This window comes from Triticum aestivum, chromosome 1A (genome assembly GCF_018294505.1).
Source record: "Triticum aestivum cultivar Chinese Spring chromosome 1A, IWGSC CS RefSeq v2.1, whole genome shotgun sequence".
Taxonomy (NCBI): domain Eukaryota; kingdom Viridiplantae; phylum Streptophyta; class Magnoliopsida; order Poales; family Poaceae; genus Triticum; species Triticum aestivum.
This window is the reverse complement of record NC_057794.1, coordinates 391,702,649-391,725,102: the sequence shown is the minus strand read 5'-3', so window position 1 is coordinate 391,725,102 and position 22,454 is coordinate 391,702,649. Positions and strand designations below refer to the sequence as shown.

Genomic DNA, 22,454 nt, shown 5'->3' with positions numbered 1-22,454 from the left:
GACGAGGACTCTCAGCGTTACTACGTGTCTTTTCCTGATGATCAGTAGTGGTGCCCAGTTGGGGGTGATTGGGACCGTTGTCGCATGTTGGGTTTTCTTCTATTTTGGCGCCGTAGTCGGGCCATGAGTGTTTTGGATGATGTAATGTTATTTATGTACTTGATTGACGTGGCGAGTGTAAGCCAACTATGTTCTCCCCTTTATTATTCATATTACATGGGATGTTGTGAAGATCGCCTAACTTGCGACATATGAATTCAATGCGATTATGTCTCTAAGTCGTGCCTCGACACGTGGGAGCTATAGTCGCATCGAGGGTGTTACAAGTTGGTAATCAGAGCCTTCCCCGACCTTAGGAGCCCCATTGCTTGATCGTTTTTAGCAGCCGAGTTGTGTCTAGAAAAATGTTTTGAGTCATTTAGGAATTATATATCGGAGAGCTTAGGAATTCTTTTTACTTCCCAGTCTCCTCATCGCTCTGGTAAGGCATCCTGACGTAGAGTTTTGACTCTTCTCTTCTCAAATTTCACTAAAAAAATTTTAGGATCACGCGAGTATCTTGGAATCGTTCCGATGGCTTATGATGAGAACATTGTCTTGGTGCCTCCTGTCAGGGGTTTAGTGGAAGTGTCCCGGGGAGTTGAGCTCTGAGGTGTTGTCATCATAATTTTATCGTTGCAATTCTGGAATACTTGAGATATGTTCGCCGACATCGAAAATCTCTTTTATGCAGTTCGTTGGTGAGATAACCTCGACGCCACCCAGTACTGGGGCGGGAGTTCGGGAGTATCGCCATAACTTGTATAACGGATGCTTTTCGAAGGTTGAGGTAGATGGTTTCCGAAGTTTTCTTGGTTATGTGTTGAAGGATGGATACAGCTGGATGTAGGATTTGCTAGTTTGGGTGAGATATTATGCTTCCCCTGTATCCCCAACACCTGATTGCATAACCGGAAAGGTTCGGGAGTTTCATAGGTGGGAATTCTAGTAGCTCTAGTTCTTCTTCCACGGATATTGGTTTGAGATTGGGATTTCTTACCGATTATTCGTTCTTGATCCGTACCTTGTTGATTTATTTCTCTACCTTAATTCTACGTGGCTTCTCAATTTATGGATATGTGACCATTTGAAGAGGAATGCATTCGTTCATTTTGTTCGGATGTGAAGACTATATGTTGCAATTTTCATTCCGTTGGATTCAGCTTCAATATTTATCTGTCAATGTGCTAATGGTGGTCAACCTCTTCAGGATGGCTCCTCCAACGCGCACGACTCCGAATCCTGATCCGCCACCGCCTCCACCTCCTCCAGAGGCATGGCAAGCTGTGATGGCCGCAACCAATGCAAACACACAGCTGATCATGCAAATTCTTCAAGAGCGCAATCAAGGCAGTCAAGGGAATCAAGGCAGCAATCAGAGTCACTTTGCTACACTCAACCAGTTCCTTGCTAACGGGCCAAAGACTTTCAGCAATTGTGTTGAGGCAACCGATGCTGACGATTGGCTTGTGGATCTGTGTAAGCATTTCGAGTGCAGTAACGTCAGGCCTGAGGACTTTGTCAAGTTCGCTTCCTTCCAACTCAAAGATCAAGCTGCAGAATGGTTCCAGCAGTACAAGGACTCCAGAGGTGGACGTGTTATCACTTGGGATGATTTCCGTCGAGATTTCCGAGCTCATCATATTCCGCAGAGCGTGGTTGAAAGCAAGCGTGAGGAATTCCGCAATCTGAAGCAAGGCTCTTTGTCTGTCTATGACTACAACAAGTTGTTCCAGAAGCTCGCCCGCTTTGCCAAGCAGGACGTGCCTGATGAGAAGAGCATGATATACCAGTTCAGGGGTGGTCTCAGAGAAGATATTCAGCTCGCTCTTGTTCTCTTCGAGCCCTTGAGATACGATGAGTTCTACAACATGGCACTGAAGCAAGAGGCTGCTCAGTTGAGGTGTGATGCTTCCAGGAAGCGAGTCAGAGATGTTACTCCTTCTTCCTCTACTCAAGTGGCCAAGCAGCAGAAGTTTTGGCTTCCTCCTCCTCCGTTCCGTCAGCCGTTTCAGCAGAAGAGCAAAGGTGGCAGTGGTTCTTCCCACCCGCCCAACCCTGGCTTTCAAAACAAGACTTCGTCTCAAGCTCCAAGATCGAGTGCTCCGTATGACCGTCCGCTTTCTGAGGTCACGTGCAACAAGTGCCAACAGAAGGGTCACTATGCCAACAAGTGTCTCAACCAGATGCGTATTCCTCCTCCTCCTCCAGTGAGATCGGCAAGTACAGCTGTGGTCAAGCATAACCCCAAGCATGCCAAGGTGAATTTGATGAATGCAGCTCAGGCAGAGGACTCGTCAGATGTGATCATGGGTAACTTTCCTGTTAATGATATTCCTGCAAAAGTTCTTTTTGACATGGGTGCATCGCATTGCTTCATTTCTAAACCTTTTGCATCAAAGTATGAGTGTGATTATCAGTATCTGCAAAGTTCCTTGCAAATTGTGTCACCGGGCAAGGAGATGACAGCTAACACCTGCGTCCCTGAGGTTACTTTCACATTGGGTGACTGCAAGTTCCTTTCTTCCCCAATTGTTCTTGGCAACTCGGATATTGATCTTATTCTCGGGATGGATTGGCTTTCTAAGCACAAGGCACATCTTGATTGTGCTGCCAGGCAGATTCAATTGACTCATTCGTCTGAGGATGTAATTGTCTTTGCCGCTCGGGATAATACTATCCGTCTGTTTTCTCTCAATGAGAAGGGTGAATTGGATGCCATCTCGCAAATTCCAGTCGTTTGCAAATATCAAGACGTCTTTCCAGAAGAGCTCCCAGGAATGCCTCCGCACTGGCCAGTTGAATTCATTATTGAACTTGAGCCTGGCACGGAACCTGTGTGCAAGCGTCCTTACAAGCTCGGACCTGAAGAGTTGAAGGAGCTGAAGAAGCAACTCGATGAGCAAGAGAGAATGGGTCTCATCCGGCCTAGTTCTTCTTCGTGGGGTTGTGGTGTTCTTTTTGTGAAGAAGAAGGATGGAACGGACCGACTTTGTGTTGATTACCGTCCAGTGAACAAGAAGACCATCAAGAACAAATACCCTCTTCCCAACATCAATGAGATGTTCGAACAACTCAAAGGTGCCCAAGTATTCTCCAAGCTTGATCTCCGTATGGGTTATCACCAGATTCGCATTCGTGAAGAAGATATTCCCAAGACAGCATTCAGAACAAGCTTTGGTTCATATGAATACACTGTCATGTCTTTTGGCCTCGCCAACGCTCCTCCGACGTTCTCTCGCATGATGAACTTCATCTTCAACGCCTACACCAATGACTTCGTTTTGGTCTATCTCGACGACATTCTGGTTTTCTCGAAGAACAAGGAAGATCATGCCAAGCACTTGCGTTTGGTTCTTGATAAGCTCAGAGAACATCAGTTCTACGCCAAGTTCTCCAAGTGTGAATTTTGGCTCGATGAGGTTCTTTATCTTGGTCATATCATCTCTGCCAAGGGCATTGCCGTGAATCCTGAGAAGGTGTCTGCAATTGTGAATTGGGAACCTCCTCAGAACGTGAAGCAACTCCGCAGTTTTCTCGGTCTCGCAAGCTATTGCCGAAGATTCGTTGAAAACTTTTCTAAGATCGCGAAGCCTCTCTCTAATCTTCTTCAGAAGCACGTCAAGTACGTTTGGTCTCCGGAGTGTGATATTGCTTTCAACACTTTGAAAGAGAAGTTGATCACTGCTCCAGTTCTGACTCCGCCTGATGAATCCAAGCCGTACGAGGTCTTTTGTGATGCCTCTCTCCAAGGTCTTGGCGCAGTATTGATGCAAGAGAAGAAAGTTGTTGCTTATACATCTCGCCAGTTGAAGCCTAATGAGAAGAACTACCCCACTCATGATCTCGAGTTGGCGGCAGTTGTGCATGCTCTTTTGACTTGGAGACATCTTCTATTGGGAAGAAAAGTGGATATTTTCACTGATCACAAGAGTCTCAAGTACATCTTCACTCAGCCTAATCTCAACCTCAGGCAAACTCGATGGGTCGAAATGATTCAAGAGTATAATCCGAGTATCGAGTATACTCCAGGCAAGGCCAATGTGATTGCTGACGCTTTGAGCAGAAAGGCCTACTGCAACAGTCTGATTCTCAAGCCTTATCAACCCGAGCTTTGTGAAGCTTTCCGCAAACTTAATCTGCAAGTTGTTCCTCAAGGTTTCCTCGCCAACCTTCAAGTCTCTCCTACCTTAGAAGACCAGATTCGCCAAGCCCAGCTTCTTGATGCTATGGTGAAAAAGGTGAAGATTGGGATTGCCAAGAGTCAGTCCAAGTACAAGTGCTACCGCCTTGATGACAAGGACACTCTCTTCTTCGAGGATCGTATTGTTGTGCCCAAAGGTGACCTCCGTAAAGTGATCATGAACGAGGCTCACAATTCTCTCCTCTCCATCCACCCTGGGAGCACGAAGATGTATCAGGACCTCAAGCAAGCTTATTGGTGGACTCGAATGAAGCGCGAGATCGCTCAATTCGTGAATGAATGTGATGTCTGCAGAAGAGTGAAGGCAGAACACCAAAGGCCAGCAGGTCTCCTCCAACCTCTTGCCATTCCAGAATGGAAGTTTGACCACATTGAAATGGACTTCGTGACTGGGTTTCCAAAGTCCAAGCGTGGCAATGATGCTATATTCGTTGTCATCGACAAACTCACCAAAGTGGCTCACTTTCTGCCTATCAAAGAGTCGATCACTGCAGCTCAATTGGCGGAACTCTATACCTCTCGCATTGTCTCTCTGCACGGTATTCCTCAAGTGATATCTTCAGACCGTGGCAGCATCTTTACCTCGAAGTTTTGGGATTCTTTTCAGAAGGCCATGGGCACTAACATCCGCTTCAGCACTGCTTTCCATCCTCAAACAAGCGGTCAAGTCGAGCGTGTCAACCAGATTCTTGAAGATATGCTCAGGGCTTGTGTGATCTCCTTCGGCATGAAGTGGGAGGATTGTCTTCCTTATGCTGAATTCTCCTACAACAACAGTTTTCAAGCAAGTTCGGGCAAGGCCCCTTTTGAAATTCTGTATGGCAGGAAGTGCCGTACCCCTCTCAACTGGTCTGAAACCGGTGAACGTCAGCTTTTGGGTAATGACTTAATCACAGAAGCAGAAGAAATGTGCAAAGTCATTCGTGATAACCTCAAAGCAGCCCAATCCCGCCAGAAGAGCTACTATGATAGTAAGCACCGTGATTTGGCTTTCGAGATCGGAGATCATGTTTACCTCCGTGTCTCTCCTATGAAAGGTACTCGTCGCTTCGGTATCAAAGGGAAGCTTGCCCCTAGATACGTGGGACCTTTCAAGATTGTCAGCAAGAGAGGCGACCTCGCCTATCAACTCGAGCTTCCTTCAAACTTTGCAAATGTTCATGACGTGTTCCATGTCTCTCAGCTTCGAAAGTGCTTCAAGACTCCTGACCGCACAGTCAACTTCGAGGACATTGAGCTCCAAGAAGATCTCTCTTATCGTGAGCACCCAGTTGCTATTCTTGAAGAGACTGAACGCAAGACTCGCAACAAGTCAATCAAATTTCTCAAAGTCAAGTGGTCACACCATTCCGACCGTGAAGCTACCTGGGAACGCGAGGATCACCTCCGTTCTGAGTACCCGGAGTTCTTTCAGTCCTAGATCTCGGGACGAGATCCTTTTCGTAGTGGTGGAGTGTTGTAACACCCCGGATGTAACTTTCCCTATTTGTACTCCAACTCTTGCCGTTTCCGGCGTTAAGTTATATTTATTTCTCGGGTTCGGGTCTTTGTCTCCGTGTGTTGTTTTCATTTGTCATGCATCTCATATCATGTCATCATGTGCATTGCATTTGCATACGTGTTCATCTCATGCATTCGAGCATTTTCCCCGTTGTCCGTTTTGCATTCCGGCGCTTCGTTCTCCTCCGGTGGTCATTTCTAGCTTTCTTTCTTGTGTGGGGATTAAATATTTCCGGATTGGACCGAGACTTGCCAAGCGGCCTTGGTTTACTACCGGTAGACCGCCTGTCAAGTTTCGTGCCATTTGGACTTCGTTTGATACTCCAACGGTTAACCGAGGGACCGAAAAGGCCTCGTGTGTGTTGCAGCCCAACACCCCTCCAATTTGGCCCAAAACCCACCAAACTCTGCTCCATGTCCTAGAGCGTTCGATCACGATCGCGTGGCCGAAAACCGCACCTCATTTGGACTCTCCTAGCTCCACTTATGCCTATAAGTAGCCCCCCCCCCCCGTTTTCGAATCTCTCTCCCTCTCCTAAACCCTAAAAAACAACAGATCCCTCCGCCGCCGGACGTGTCCGCGCCAGGCCGGACAACGTCCGGATCGCACCCGCCGCCGCCCGCAGCAACTCGCGGGGCGCCACGCGGCAGCCGGCCACCGCCGCCGCCGCGGCCCGCCTGGCCCGCGCAGGGCCCCCGAGAGCCCATCGCCCCGCCGCCCGCGTCTGGTCGCCCCGCCGCCGTCTTCTCCTGCGCCGGCGCCCGGAGCCGCCACGCACCGCCGCCGTCGCCTAGGCGCCCCCGCGCCGGATCTTCTCGCCGGTCGCCGCCGCGCCACCCCACCGCCTCGATCGCCACGCCCGCGCCGCCTCGCCGCCGGCGCCCCACTCGGGCGAGCTCTCCGCACCGGCCGGCCCCTCCTCTCCTCAATCCGGCGACCGCGACAGCTCCGGCGAGCTCTCCGACGATCCTCGAATTCTGCGCGTGAACAGTACCCGTGAGATCCTGATCTGGATCTGATAATTTCGGTTGACTTTCCCTCCTAACCCTAATTTTTCGAGCATACTTTGACCTGCCGTAACTTTGCATCCACAGCTCCGATTTGGGCATATAGCATATCAAAATGTTCGCCTCGATGAGTACATCATTTCATTCCATTGCATCATTTTCATTTGAGTTCATCTTGATGCCCGAAATGCTGTTAGAAAAGGGCTTCGTGAGTTAATTGTCAGATCTGCTAGTTCATCTTAGACTTGTCATTTTTGCCATGATTATTGTGTGCATGATATGCCTGTGAGTCCTTCATATGTTTTGTTAAGGATTTTGTCTTCTTTCCAGGGGTGCAACCCATGCATGTTTAGTATGTGTGTGGTGACTTGTGCAAGCTTGCAAAGTGAGGCACCCGGTGAATCAGTTTTCAGGGACTTAGTAGTTTTCACTAAGTCTGGGATTATTTAGTTCATGATGCCATATGTTCGTATTGTTTCCTAGTGATCCGCGCCTCTTTTGAGGATGATCAGTAAAGTAGTTTTGTTAATCATGTTATGCTCTATCCATCCATGTCTTTGTTTGCAATTATGAAGCACCCTAGCTTGAGTCAATCGAGCTCTACTTTTGCTTCGTTGTGAATCTGGGCAGATCGTCAACTTGTTTGCGATTTTGCCGATGTTATTGTAGTTGATCCGTGCATGATATGCCATTGTTCTTGCCATGTCTAGCTTGTATTTTGTGCCTTCTTTATGGATGTATGCTTTCCTTGCGATGACTTGCATCGTAGTGAGTGCATCGAGCTTGTTTGCATGCCTTCGTGAGTTATATTTCAGCATGTCTCAGTTTTCACTAAGTTTGAAAACTAATTGTGTTTTAGCTATGTTCGTGTGACCGTTAGTATATTTTGTGAACCCTTTTGGCCCCAGGTCACTTTGGGTCTTTTGTTAATCTTGTTGAGTAGCTCCATGCCATGTTCTTCTTTGTCATAATCAGGTCATGTATCATGTTGTTTTGCTGCTCCGAAGAGGGCTTCGTGATCTGAAATTTCAGACAAGTGTTAATTTCACTAAGTTTGAAATCTGTTTTGCATTTGCGTTTTTGCCATGCTTGTTTGAACCTCATAATGGATGAATTGGCCGTGGCTCAGTGCTTGTTTTTTGTTAACCATCTTGTGTGCATCCCTGCCATGTATTTTGTTGTCATGTTTGGTGGCTGTAGCATGTTCATTTCATTGCATTTAGATGCCTACTTGCTGTAAATCGCAGACCGGTGTCATTTTTGAAACGCTTGCCATTTCCAAACCGTAACTCTGATTCCGGCGTTCTTTATATCGTTTTCAAGCGATTTCATCTCATCTTTTCAATGGCACCCTTGGAATTCCAAGTTGAGGCCAGGTTCATGCATTTCCTGTCATATCTTGCATTTTTGCATCCCGCATCGCATCCCGCATAGCATATCGTCATTTCATCATATTGCTTGAGTTTGCACGTGGTTGATTGTATCCTTGTTGCTTGTTTGTCTTGTTTGGGTAGAGCCGGGAGACGAGTTTGCTAACAAGGAGCCCATTGAGTTTGCTCTTGAGGATCCAGTCAACTTTGACAACTGTGCAGGCAAGATGATCATACCCTCGAAATCACTACTATCTTTGCTATGCTAGTTTGCTCGCTCTTTTGCTATGCCAATGCTACGATGCCTACCTTTTGCTTGTCAGCCTCCCAAATTGCCATGTCAACCTCTAACCCACCATGTCCTAGCAAACCGTTGATTGGCTATGTTACCGTTCTGCTCAGCCCCTCTTATAGCGTTGCTAGTTGCAGGTGAAGATTGGAGGCCGTTCCTTGTTGGAACATCTTTTATTTACTTGTTGGGATATCATTATATTGCTATGTTATCTTAATGCATCTATATACTTGGTAAAGGGTGAAAGGCTCAGCCTCTCGCCTAGTGTTTTGTTCCACTCTTGCCGCCCTAGTTTCCGTCATATCGGTGTTATGTTCCCGGATTTTGCGTTCCTTACGCGGTTGGGTTATAATGGGAACCCCTTGATAGTTCGCCTTGATTAAAGCTTTTCCAGCAATGCCCAACCTTGGTCTTACCATTTGCCACCTAGCCTCTTTTCCCTCAGGTTTCCGGAGCCCGCGGGTCATCTTATTTAAACCCCCCTGGGCCAGTGCTCCTCTGAGTGTTGGTCCAAACTAGAGTCCTGTGCAGCGCCCCCTCGGGGAAAATCGAGGTTTGGTTTTAGTTGTATGGAGCGCTCATCTGAGTGTGCCCTGAGAAAGAGATATGTGCAGCTCCTATCGGGATTTGTCGGCACATTCGGGCGGTGTTGCTGGTATTGTTTTTAACCTGTCGAAGTGTCTTGAATTACCGAGATACCGAGTCTAATCGAAACGTCTTGGGAGGAGGTCTATTCCTTCGTTGACCGTGAGAGCTTGTCATGGGCTAAGTTGGGACTCCCCTGCAGGGATTGAACTTTAGAAAGCCGTGCCCGCGGTTATGGGCAGACGGGAATTTGTTAATGTCCGGTTGTAGATAACTTGAACCTTAATTAATTAAAATGAATCAACTGAGTGTGTTACCGTGATGGCCTCTTCTCGGCGGAGTCCGGGAAGTGGACACGGTGTTGGAGTAATGTTTGCGCAGGTTGTTCCTCTAGTTTCTCGCTCGCGCTTTGCCTCCTCTTCTCACTCTCTTTTGCGAATAAGTTAGCCACCACATATGCTAGTCGCTTGCTGCAGCTCCACTTATATTCGCCTTACCCCTTCCTATTAGCTTAAATAGTCTTGATCGCGAGGGTGCGAGATTGCTGAGTCCCTGTGGCTCACAGATACTATAACTCCAGATGCAGGTCCAGGTGTTTCCGCTCCAGGTGACGAGTACGAGCTCAAGTGGTAGTTCGACGAGGACTCTCAGCGTTACTACGTGTCTTTTCCTAATGATCAGTAGTGGTGCCCAGTTGGGGGTGATTGGGACCGTTGTCGCATGTTGGGTTTTTCTTCTATTTTGGCGCCGTAGTCGGGCCATGAGTGTTTTGGGTGATGTAATGTTATTTATGTACTTTGATGTGACGTGGCGAGTGTAAGCCAACTATGTTCTTCCCTTTATTATTCATATTACATGGGATGTTGTGAAGATTGCCTAACTTGCGACATATGCCTTCAATGCGATTATGTCTCTAAGTCGTGCCTCGACACGTGGGAGCTATAGTCGCATCGAGGGTGTTACACCCAGACATTCTGAGTATATGTTCACTGACAGAACTATTCTCCTCCATCTTGCAGTTGTAGAACTTATTGGAGACTTCATATCTCTCAATCCGGGCATTTGCTTGAAATATTAACTTCAACTCCTAGAACATCTCATATGCTCCATGACGTTCAAAACGTCGTTGAAGTCCCGGTTCTAAGCCGTAAAGCATGGCACACTGAACTATCGAGTAGTCATCAGCTTTACTCTGCCAGACGTTCTTAACGTCATCAGCAGCATCTGCAGTAGGCCTGGCACCTAGCGGTGCTTCCAGGATGTAATTCTTTTGTGCAGCAATGAGGATAATCCTCAAATTAGGGACCCAGTCCGTGTAATTGCTACCATCATCTTTCAACTTTGCTTTCTCAAGGAACGCATTAAAATTCAACGGAACAATAGCACGGGCCATCTATCTACAACAACATAGACAAGCAAAAATACTATCAGGTACTAAGTTTATGATAAATTTAAGTTCAATTAATCATATTACTTAAGAACTCCCACTTAGATAGACATCCCTCTAATCATCTAACTGATCACGTGATCCATATCAACTAAACCATAACCGATCATCACGTGAGATGGAGTAGTTTTCAATGGTGAACATCTCTATGTTGATCATATCTACTATATGATTCATGCTCGACCTTTCGGTCTTAGTGTTCCAAGGCCATATCTGCATATGCTAGGCTCGTCAAGTTTAACCCAAGTATTCTGCGTGTGCAAAACTTTCTTACACCTGCTGTAGATGAACGTTGAGCTTATCACACCCGATCATCACGTGGTGTCTCGGCACGACGAACTTTGGCAATGGTGCATACTCAGGGAGAACGCTTTTACCTTGAAATTTAGTGAGAGATCATCTTATAATGCTACCATCAAACAAAGCAAAATAAGATGCATAAAGGATAAACATCACATGCAATCAATATAAGTGATATGGCCATCATCATCTTGTGCCTTTGATCTCCATCTCCAAAGCACCGTCATGATCACCATCGTCACCGACGCGACACCTTGATCCCCATCGTAGCATTGTTGTCGTCTCGCCAACTATTGCTTCTACGACTATCGCTACCGCTTAGTGATAAAGTAAAGCAATTACATGGCGATTGCATTGCATACAATAAAACGACAATCATATGGCTCCTGCCAGTTGCGGATAACTCCGTTACAAAACATGATCATCTCATACAATAAATATAGCATCATGTCTTGACCATATCACATCACAACATGCCCTGCAAAAACAAGTTAGACGTCCTCTACTTTGTTGTTGCAAGTTTTACGTGGCTACTATGGGCCGAGCAAGAACCGTTCTTACCTACGCATCAAAACCACAACGATAGTTCGTGAAGTTAGTGTTGTTTTAACCTTCACAAGGACCGGCCATAGCCACACTCGGTTCAACTAAAGTAGGAGAACTGACACCCGCCAGCCACCTGTGTGCAAAGCATGTCGGTAGAACCAGTCTCGCGTCAGCGTACGCGTAATGTCGGTTTGGGCCGCTTCATCCAACAATACCGCCGAACCAAAGTATGACATGCCGGTAAGCAGTATGACTTGTATCGCCCACAACTCACTTGTGTTCTACACGTGCATATAACATCTACGCATAAACCTGGCTCAGATGCCACTATTGGGGAACACGGTAATTTCAAAAAAAAATCCTACGCACACGCAAGATCATGGTGATGCATAGCAACGAGAGGGGAGAGTGTCGTCCACGTACCCTCGTAGACCGTTAAGCGGAAATGTTATGACAACGCGGTTGATGTAGTCGTACGTCTTCACGATCGACCAATCATCAGTACCGAACGTATGGCACCTCCGCATTCAGCACACGTTCAGCTCAGTGACATCCCGTGAACTCACGATCCAGTAGAGCTCGAAGGAGAGTTTTGTCAGCACGACGGCATGGTGACGATGTTGATGAAGCTACCGTCGCAGGGCTTCGCTAAGCACTGCTACAGTATGATCGAGGTGGATTATGGTGGAGGGGGGACCGCACATGGCTGGGAGAGATCAATGATCAACTTGTGTGTCCTTGCGGTGCCCCCTGCCCCCGTATATAAAGGATCTAGGGGGAGGCGGGCAGCCAGGAGGAGGGCGCGCCAAGGGTGGGAGTGAGTAGGACTCCTCCTTTCCTAGTAGGAGTAGGAGAAGGGGAAAGGGAAGGAGAGAGGAGGAAGGAAAGGGGGGCGCCCCCCCCCCCCTCCCCTCCTTGTCCAATTCGGACTAGAGGGGGAGGGGGCGCGCGGCCTGCCCTGGCCGGCCCTCCTCTTCTCCACTAAGGCCCAATAGGCCCATTACATCCCCCGGGGGTTCTGGTAATCCCCCGGTACTTCGGTATATGTCTGAAACCTCCCGAAACACTTCCGGTGTCCGAACATAGTCGTCCAATATATAGATCTTTATGTCTCAACCATTTCGAGACTCCTCGTCATGTCCGTGATCATATCCGGGACTCCGAACTACCTTCGGTACATCAAAACACAAAAACTCATAATACCGATCGTCACAGAACTTTAAGCGTGCGGACCCTATGGGTTCGAGAACTATGTAGACATGACCGAGACACGTTTTCGGTCAATAAACAATAACGGAACCTAGATGCTCATATTGGTTCCTACATATTCTATGAAGATCTTTATTGGTCAAACCGCATAACAACATACATTGTTCCCTTTGTCATCGGTATGTTACTTGCCCGAGATTCGATCGTTGGTATCTCAATACCTAGCTCAATCTCGTTACGGGCAAGTCTCTTTACTCGTTCTGCAATGCATGATCCCGCAACTAGCTCATTAGTTGCATTGCTTGCAAGGCTTATAGTGATGTGCATTAATGAGAGGGCCCAAAGATACCTCTCCGACAATTGGAGTGACAAATCCTATTCTTGATCTATGCCAACTCAACAAGTACCATCGGAGACACCTGTAGAGCACCTTTGTAATCACCCAGTTACGTTGTGATGTTTGGTAGCACATAAAGTGTTCCTCCGGTAATCGGAAGTTGCATAATCTCATAGTCATAGGAACATGTATAAGTCATGAAGAAAGCAATAGCAGTAAACTAAAATGATCAAGTGCTAAGCTAACAAAATGGGTCAAGTCAATCACATCATTCTACTAATGATGTGATCCCGTTAATCAAATGACAACTCATGTCTATGGCTAGGAAACTCAACCATCTTTGATCAACGAGCTAGTCAAGTAGAGGCATACTAGTGACAATATGTTTGTCTATGTATTCACACATGTATTAAGTTTGCGGTTAATACAATTCTAGCATGAATAATAAACATTTGTCATGATATGAGGAAATAAATAATAACTTTATTATTGCCTCTAGAGCATATTTCCTTCACTTGGAGCCCCAGGTATTTGGTGAAGGGATCAATGGAAGCCTTTGACACAATGTCTTATATGTGTAAAATAAAATTGCATCGTGAAGTATTTCTTGTCTTGTCCATGATATTCATCCCTATAGGTACCCAGGATCATGGAGATCGAGCACTGGTGAGGCTAGGAGCAAAGGTACCATGAAGTGTTATACCGAACACCGATGACAGTAAGGTTTATTAGGGTAACATGGATCATATCCTTTGGGTATTCATGAGGTGTAGTCATTGAACGCCAAAGCTTTTGTCTGATATTATTATCTTAATTATCAAGACAACCCTGTGAGACGGATAGGGCCTTCAGTAGGACAATTGATTCTTGATGCAGGACACGTGCCGGTCAGGATGTTATTTGGACACATCCCCCATTCCAAATGAAGGAAGCACATCTTGATGGGTGGCTTCTCGAGCACAAACTAATATCATTTTTTATCCGAACACAGCATTAAGACCTCATCCCTGTACCTTCTTTTTATTATAAGTGTTTGAATCAATATTTGCTTGTTGATCCGGTCAAAAGCTGGATTTGACACTTTAGCAAAAGCTTGCTAGAGACCATCACTTCAAGGGAATCTTCCTCTCGTGGGTTCGATAACCCAGGGTCACCTATGGGGAAATAAGTGTGGGATACTCTTTTTACCTCCAATACCGAATCAACAAAAAGGAGATATCAACCACAAGTGGATTCGACCGAGACGAGGATGTGTTACCGAAGTTTCCTCCCTTTAGGGGGAGGTACATCTCCGTTCGAGCGATGTAGAGGCATAATGCTCCCCAAGAAGCCAGTAGGTCCTACCTATTCTCCTCATGCCCTTGTATAATGCAAGATGTCGTGATTCCACTAGTGGTGCCCTTGAAGGCGGTGACCAAATCTTTACAAACAAGGTTGGGGATCTCTTCACAACTCAATTAGAGGCTCCCAACACCACCATGAAGTTTCACCATAGTGGAATGTGGCTCCGAGGTGACCTCTTTCGTCTAGGGTGCCCAAACACCAAAGAGTAGCAAGTTCCACAAGGGATTAGTGGGGGAATCAAATTTCTCTTGGTGCAAGTGTAGATCGATGCCCTCTCCTCCAAACCCTAGAGAATCAACAAGTTTTGATGGCTAGGGAGAGAGAACGGTGAAAATGAGCTTTTGGTGGCAACAATGAAGCAAGGGGATAAGAGGTAGGTCTTTGTGGGGAAGAAGTCCCCCTTTATATAGTGGGGCATAAAATCCAACAGTTATTGCTCTCAGCCCACACTCAAGCAGTATCGCCACTCAAGGGAGCGGTACTACTGCCTAGAGCAGCAGTCACAGCTGTAGGTATTGAGTACAGTAGTACTAGAACGATAGTGCCGCCGGAGCGATACTGCCGTCCATCCGAGCGCTACTTCCGCTTTGGATCACTAGCACAGAGGAACAATGGTATTGAAGCAGCGCCAGAGCGGAAGTACCGCATAGAGTGGTACTACCATGTAACTCACATCTAAGTACCGTTAAAGTTGAACAAGGCAACATAACCTCATATATAGTCGAAAGTAGCGGCGGTAGTAGCAAGCAGCAGTACCGTGCAAACGGTACTACCGTTCCACTAATTCTTATAAAACAAAGACTCACATAACCAAGATTCCAAGCGGAAGTAAGAGCGGCACACTGGTCTGCAAAAGTACCGCCTAAGCGGCACTACCATAGACCAGAGCGGTACTACCGCCTGGATGCTGCAAAACCGACCAAGCAATAAGAGTTGAACCATCCATGTTGCAGGAAGGATTAGTGGGTGCATGTGGGTTTGTGTACTTGTTGATTCCACTCATAACTTTCCAAAGTGAACCCTCTCTTAATAGTACGAATTTCTATGACTCATGTTAACCAAAAAGAAACACCGGAAAACCATCTTTGCTCTTTCTATCACCGAGGGGAATAAAACCGTCGTGTGCCATATATAAGAATATCTGAAATGCTAAATGCACACGGTTAGTCCGCAAAACACATTGTCATCAATCACCAAAACCATTACAGAGAGACAATCCCTAACATCGTTGGATCCAACGAGGCCTCCACGACGAGTTTTGCACCCTGACGTTGGTGTCGGCCACAACGACAAGCAGAGGAGGAGGAGCTCCACCACCAGCATCTGTGCAGATCATGTGGTGGGACCGTGTAGTTCGGTACTGGTGTGGCAAAAGTCGGGCAGCAACGCACATGCACCGTTTGGTGCTCTGCAACACCCCACAGGGACCCGATTGTAAAAAGAAACTTTGGTTTGAGGACTTTTTTTCCTAAATCCATAGACCTGGTCATAATTATTAACAATTAGCCACTACCATTCTTGCGTAATCACGCATGCCCTAGGCTGAGTTGGCAGCGCCATGTCAGCATTAACTGCAGTCAAAACTGGTTGACCGACCCAAAACCAAGACCAGGGTTGACTTCTAAACCTCAAGGTTAGTTGGAGGTGTATTTCAGGCAATTTCAGGGTTCAGTGTTGTAAACCAAACCGTGTGGTTAGTTCATGGTTGAAATGTGAAATTTTCTCATAATGAAGAGATATGTATCAAATATATCCTATAATTTTGGTTACGTTCATGATATATTCATATTCATATTTTATATTATTTCATAAAATATCACTTTATCGAAAGATAAACTAATTCATTTCAACTTCAAATCTTACAAACTTTATATCCAAATCGACTAGGAAAATGCATAGAATCAAACTAGAGCATTGTCATGCATGTTTAAACACTATAAACCTAATGTCATGTAGTAAATCCATTTGAACTTAAATTATGCATGTGAAGTTCTTTCAAAAATGATTGCTTTATGTTTTCCAACTTCACATAAATTGGATAGGCTAGTTGTAGCTTTATTACCATGGCATTAAAATGGCATGCATCATTTGCTTGCGCATTGCGCTATTACTTATGTTTGTTCTGTTTGTTGCCGGATTTGCTCCTGGTTTCTAAAACAACGCTTCTTACATGCACGCTCGTGATCCATCTCACAACAATGTTCCAAGGATACGTTGCAATACCAGGCTATTGCAATCAAAGGCAAGCAACCCCCCTTAATCATGCCTTACCCATGCTTTCTCCCCCTTTCTTGTACTAGGGTCTTACGATGCTTTAGTGTTGTTTGATACCTCAAAAGAAACTTTATATAGATTTATGCTCTTAACAACCTCCCAGACCGAGGCTATGATCTAAGTAGCTATCGGACAAGCGCTCACTTCCTACGGGCGTGAGGAACATTTTCTTCTAAAACGAGAAAAGTTCATAGTACAACACTAAACCAACGTGATGGTTTAAAACTCAACCCTGAACTGCAAAAGCGGTGAACATATCGTCGTCTCAATTTTGACCCAGTCAATTGTTTTTACCACATTACTACTGACTAGGCAGTGCCAACTCAACAGCCCCAGCCAACTAATTTTGTGTTTTTTCATAAAACCAAAAAAATAGAGGAAAGGAGAAAAAACTGGAAAAGGAAAGGAAGTGTTGTTCCATAGCCGGGACAACAGTCGTCCACCATGACTGCCTTGTACTCCCTCGGTTAACTGTGTATAAGCTTTGTGTCAAGTCAAACTTTTTAAAATTTACGATTCATGGGCAGTTCATTGCAGAGAAGAGCTCCCGCCACTAGTTTTTTTAGCTATGAGCACCTTCGAGAGACTGAGCCGGCATATTATTTGAGATTGACAAAGTCATCATATGTGTCTCGTAGTCGACAACTAACGAAAACGTCTCCACCCACTAAACGCACATCGCCGAAAATATCAGGACTTAAACTCTGATGAACGGGGATACCACTGTCTTGCTAACCATCCAACCACACGTTAGTTAGAAATTAAATCTTAACGCACACTCTATTTTTCACTTTGATCAACCCCCTTTCGAGATTGACGGGTAGGGCCGGGGCCACTGACCATTGAAACAAGTTTAAGACAAATCATCAAACCCTTTGTAAAATGTGACAAATCATCTAATCCCCGGGTATTCGCTAGTTATACTTTTCCGTAGTAACATTCGGCCACTGTCGGCCTAGAGAACTCCTGCGTCTGCTCCACGCCGGACGCACTTTCCTTGCGGACGGACGTGCCAACCGTTTCCTTCCGAAAACAAGAACCGGCGGCCGCCGCCCGAGCTCGAACTCGACAGCCATGGCCTCCCAACTAGGGCCGCCGACGGCGAGATATGCCCCACCTGCTCCCAGCACCATCACTTCTATAGGCGACGACCTTCTCCGCGAGATCTTCCTCCATCTCCCCTCCCTACCGAGCCTCGTCCGCGCCGCCCTTGCCTGCCGCACCTTCCTCCACGCTGTCCGTTCGTCCCCCGTCTTCCGCCGGGGATTCCGGTCGCTCCACCCATCCCCATTCCTTGGCCTCTTTATCGAGTCCTACAGCTGTTCCCTCCCTTCTTTCGTCCCCCTCCGCCGCCGGTCCGACCCGGACCTCGCCGCCGCAATACGCGGCGGCGATCTCTTCCTCACCCGACTCCCGGAGGACAACGACGACCCCTCTCCCGGGTGGGAGATCCAGGGCTGCCAAGACGGCTACGTCGTCCTGCTCAACCGGAGCACCGAGCAGATTGCCGCCTACAACCCCCTCACACTGGCTCTGGATTTCCTCCCTCCACTGCCCCATGAGATGTCCCGCTCCCGCTCCCTCGAGATCCACGTCGTCTTCTCCCAAGAGGGCCAGGGGTCGTTCCGTGCGGTCTGCGTCCGCCACGGCAGGTCCCTGCGGCGGGCGCGGGCGCGCATCGCCGTCTTCTCATCGGACGACAGGGGCAAGGGGTGGCTGGTTATGCCGGCGGTGGACACCGCGACGCCACAGCCTGGGGATGGTGGAGTTGACAAGCCCATGTTTCACACTGGCACCCTGGTGAATGGATTCATCTATTGGAAGCGCAAGACCCAGGCCTGCATGCTCGTGCTCAACACTGCGACATTGCAGTTCTCTGAAATGGATTTGCCGCAGCCCCTAAAAGGGAAACACTCCACAAACTTCAGGCTTGGTCAGACCAAGGACGGCGAGCTCTGTATCGTTTGCGCAGACGACTCCCGTGCAAAGGAGTGGACGCTTGCTGTTTGGTTCTGGAGAGCCGACGATGGCGGTGTCAAGAGATGGATGGAGAAGAGGTTTCCGTTGCACAAGTTTGTTGAGTTCACCGAGTGTTCAGGAGAAGATCATGTCGTGGTGAACAGTTTGGCAGTTGTCGACGGCTTTGTGTACCTGTCTAGTTACTGTCACGCAAGTACTGAATCTCCTGAGTGGTTTCTATCCTTCTGCCTTGAAACAGCGGAGCTTATCAAACTCTTCCGGGGTACATTTGACAGCCCTCTCCATCCCTACATCATGGCCTGGCCACCTTCTTTGGTATGCAACAAGGTGAGCCTGAACTTGAATCCTCCTACATCTGGTCCCTGGATTATAGTAGTATACAGCATTTGGGTGCCTATTGTTGTGAAAATCTGTTATCGACTCTTCACATTTTGCTATTTCAGTCAGCTGTGGTTGATTTTGTTACTGAGGGATGAATTGATTCTAAGTCTAGATATAGTAACATGTCTGGTTTGCGTATCTCATAGTACATGAGTTCAATTGCAGACCATAGGTAGGATATATGATAGCACACAGATATAGAGTGCCACATTGACAATATTTGAGGCTGGAGGCTTCTTTCCGGTAAAGTGCAGAAAATGCTGTCTTAGACAATATTTTGTAATGTTAACCATTATGAGATGGCAATGGTGCGACTGTGTGACATATCATGCTATATTCATTGCCTCTGTGCATGCTAAATAAACTCATCATGTATTATTGGAATCTGTAACCTCGCACAATTTGTATATACATACATATCAATCCTTACTTACAGTGAAACCCTTTTTTATGTCTCAGGAGGATTCAGAGACCAAAGTAACTGGGGCCAATGTTGTAGAAGATGGTTTGTAAGCACAGAGAAATTTCCCTCTGTTCTCGTCAGTGTTGCAGTCATGCAAAGAAGCTTTGGTTAGTGATGATGGGGCAAAATTTGCAGAGATAGAGGCCTTTTTACTTTCGAGGGTGAGAAGAAGTCTGAGCAAAATGGCTGCTCTACATACAGAATTGACAACTGCGAGGAGTCACATCTTGAGGATAGGTGTTCTTCGATAGCTACAGGGAATAGACAGAAGCAGAGAGCTGATGATCAATGTACAAGGAGAGGCAGTGGAGAACCTGTGACCACTTATTTGCCAGTTGAACTTGCCTCTTTGGAATGGTCACCGCGTATTTCTTCTGTTGAGATGAGCGGCGTATTTCTTCTGTTGAGATGAGCTTTTATTCAGCGTGCCTAGCTCCCAAGAGACCGAGTGAGCTTTTATCTTGATCTTCATTGAGGTTTCTGTATTGCTGTCTATGATTGAGTTTGTTGTTGTACTTGATCCATCTTACAGCACTTTATGTCCATCCTAATATTTTAGTTTAAACAGTTCTTCTCAATTGCTGATTGCGTATTCTTCTGCACTTAGCCTATCATACTGTGGATCTCTATTGTCTCCAAAAGAAAATCACAACCTACACACTCCCAACGTTTGGAAATACATCCATTTCTCCGACAAGCATTTCCGGGCGTTGGGAGTAGATCACAACAGAAGGTGGATACTGGCTTCTCCTAGTCCTAGGTCGATGGAACATATATACCTTAGGGGGGGAATTAAAAAGACTGTTCACAAATTGTTGTTATCCACAGGCAGTATTTACACCCAGTACATTAAGTTCACAAATGTATTACGTTCTTCAAAAAAATGACCACAAAACATTCTGTTCTTGGAAGAAAAAGTTCACAAAATAATTCTATGAGAAGACTGCACATAACATCCATGCTGAAAGCAACACATATGATACATAGGAAGCAATAGTAGTATTAAACCAAGTGAATTAATCATAACACTCACCGCTCTGACCAGTGACCATCATCATTTGACTATAGCTTCAGGCTCTCCAGGTACCTCCTGCCTTCCAGCTTGGCGGCGAAGTACCCCTTGGTGAAGTCAAGGCCATCGACCGTCTTATAGCGTGCGTCACCCAGCTCCTGAAACGGGCCAATCGTGCAGGGAAGGTGCACGCTGTGGAACGCCGCAATGGTGATCCTCTCCTTGTCAGGGTTAACCACCGCCCGGTGCTCGATGCTCCTGTACTTGCCGTTGCTGAGGATCTGTTTGAATCCAATGGTAATTTCTCAGTGTTTTATTTCAACAAGCTTAAATAGACAGGCAGCTGACGACTTGAAGTGATCATACTATTTGCAGATCAAACAGAGCAGATACTAATTTGAACTGAAACCATGACAAGAATTATGGAACGTAGGGAGTACTGGCTAGGAACACACCTCAAGGACGTCGCCGATGTTGACGACGAGAGCTCCGGGCAGGGCGTGCACGGAGAACCACTCCCCATCCTTCCTGATCTGCAGCCCTTGCACGTCGTTCGCGTGGAGGAGGAGCGTCATGCCGACGCCGTCGGTGTGCGGCGAGAGGCCCAGCACCTTGCCGGCCTGACGGCAGGGAGGGTAGTAGTTGATCCTCACGCACTGGGGCAGACCCTTGAAGGTGCCAAGGAGCGCCTCCTGGTCAACTCCCAGGTCCCTGGCCATGAACCTGAACAGTTGCTCGGCCACACTTGCTAGCTCCGTCGTGTACTTGTCAAGCGTGTCCCTGGGGATCAGGATGAGCACAGCAGCAGGGATCAAAAAAAATGCTTGAAACATTCAGGTTCATGTCACCTGAAGCTGGAGGGATGGATCTAGTTGACGAAACAGAGAAGCATTTCATTTTCACCTGAAGGTGGAGGGCTTGGTGGGCCAGAAGTCCAGGCTCCGCTCGTCGGCGGGCCGGGTGGCGAGGAACAGCAGGTCCACCCAGTCCAGCTTCTGCTCCTCGGAGAAGACGAAGTGGTGGCCGAAGCCCTGCATGCCGTTGGGCGGGATCGCCACGGCCGACTTCACCTCCAGGGGAAGGCCGAAGAAGTCGGCGACGTCGGCCTTCGTCCGCCCCAGCAGGCCCCCGTCCACGCCATGGTTCACGAGCTGCAGGGGAAGAAATAAAACATCAAACGTCTCCAACGATTTCTCTGCTTGCTGCCTGATGACATGACACGAATCGTGGAATGGAATGGTGTTGTTGCAGACCTGGAAGAACCCCCAGTGCTCGCATGCGGATCCGAGCTTAGCCGACTCCTCCGCCGAGAACTCGGGGTCGAGCAGCATGGACATGTCGATTGTCGGCAGAGCAGGACCACCCGCATCGGCGGCGAGGGGATCGGCGTCGATCTCCTGCCTGATGTACCTCTCGGGGACCTCGCCGGAGTCGTGGAAGGCCTCTGCGAGGGCCTGCACACTCTCTTCATGGCCGGTGAACTCCACCTTGATCTTCTCAAAGGACTCGGCCATCCTTCCTTTGGTCCTACTAGCTTTGCTGGTGATCAATGGCTATGAGCGTCTGATAGCTGAGATGTACTTCCTCCGTCTCATAATGTAAGACGTTTTTTTGCCTCTAGTATATTGTCAAAAAACGTCTTACATTACGAGACAAAGGGAGTAGTATGTATCTAGGCAGGCGAGTGCGATTCAAACAAGCCATTCTACATCAATGAAGTCAACGTTCCCCTCCAATTGCATGCTCAAGAAATTGTGTTTTTTGTTAGCTCAACTTGGTATAACAGACTTATGCAACACGAAAGCTCATTATTAGGTAACAGAAAGTGTCCAAATAGTAGTCTAAGATGCAATATACAGAGCTGTCCATGTCTACAAGATATACTGCCGATGGAATGGTTGATCTAGTGCTGTCAACGATGAGCAGGTCCCCTTGAAAAAAGAAAAACGATGAGCAGGTAGTTTTTTTGTTCTGAAAAAATCAATAGGCAGTTTGTTGCTTCACGATTGACTTATTTCCTATACGATTCTGGCAATAAAGGTCAACAATAAAAGTGAGCTTGCACCCTCATGATTCACTGATTTCATTGTACGTTTGGTGTACGTTTCTTGGCAGCAAAGTTTGAGCCATCGAAGTGGAACCCTGTGCCATATGTTGAAACCA

The 22,454-nt window shown here is 47.0% G+C and overlaps 2 protein-coding genes across 2 annotated transcripts; one reads left to right on the top strand and one right to left on the bottom strand.

Moving 5' to 3' along the window:
- The first annotated feature begins 17,388 nt into the window (after positions 1-17,388).
- Positions 17,389-19,857, top strand: LOC123052569 (uncharacterized). Its single transcript, XM_044475816.1, has 2 exons — positions 17,389-18,762; positions 19,276-19,857. Exons 1-2 carry the CDS (start codon positions 17,530-17,532, stop codon positions 19,327-19,329), a joined length of 1,287 nt encoding a protein of 428 aa, XP_044331751.1. The 5' UTR covers positions 17,389-17,529; the 3' UTR covers positions 19,330-19,857.
- A 226-nt stretch (positions 19,858-20,083) lies between these two features.
- On the bottom strand, positions 20,084-22,023 carry LOC123052579 (2-oxoglutarate-dependent dioxygenase 11). The gene is made up of 4 exons (XM_044475829.1): positions 21,545-22,023; positions 21,195-21,442; positions 20,747-21,071; positions 20,084-20,572 (listed from the first exon to the last, which is right to left on the bottom strand). The coding sequence occupies exons 1-4, from the start codon at positions 21,803-21,805 to the stop codon at positions 20,342-20,344; spliced, it is 1,065 nt and encodes a 354-aa protein (XP_044331764.1). The 5' UTR covers positions 21,806-22,023; the 3' UTR covers positions 20,084-20,341.
- Positions 22,024-22,454: the final 431 nt, after the last annotated feature.

What these genes read in the sequence shown, in the direction of transcription:
- LOC123052579 (XM_044475829.1), bottom strand. Translation starts at nt 21,805, where the DNA reads ATGGCCGAGTCCTTTGAGAAGATCAAGGTGGAGTTCACCGGCCATGAA. An exon ending in AGCACTGGGGGTTCTTCCAG is followed by an intron (nt 21,443 to 21,544) that starts GTCTGCAACAAC and finishes CTTCCCCTGCAG; the next exon opens with CTCGTGAACCATGGCGTGGA. An exon ending in ACATCGGCGACGTCCTTGAG is followed by an intron (nt 20,573 to 20,746) that starts GTGTGTTCCTAG and finishes GGATTCAAACAG; the next exon opens with ATCCTCAGCAACGGCAAGTA.
- LOC123052569 (XM_044475816.1), top strand. Translation starts at nt 17,530, where the DNA reads ATGGCCTCCCAACTAGGGCCGCCGACGGCGAGATATGCCCCACCTGCT. An exon ending in CTTCTTTGGTATGCAACAAG is followed by an intron (nt 18,763 to 19,275) that starts GTGAGCCTGAAC and finishes TTTATGTCTCAG; the next exon opens with GAGGATTCAGAGACCAAAGT.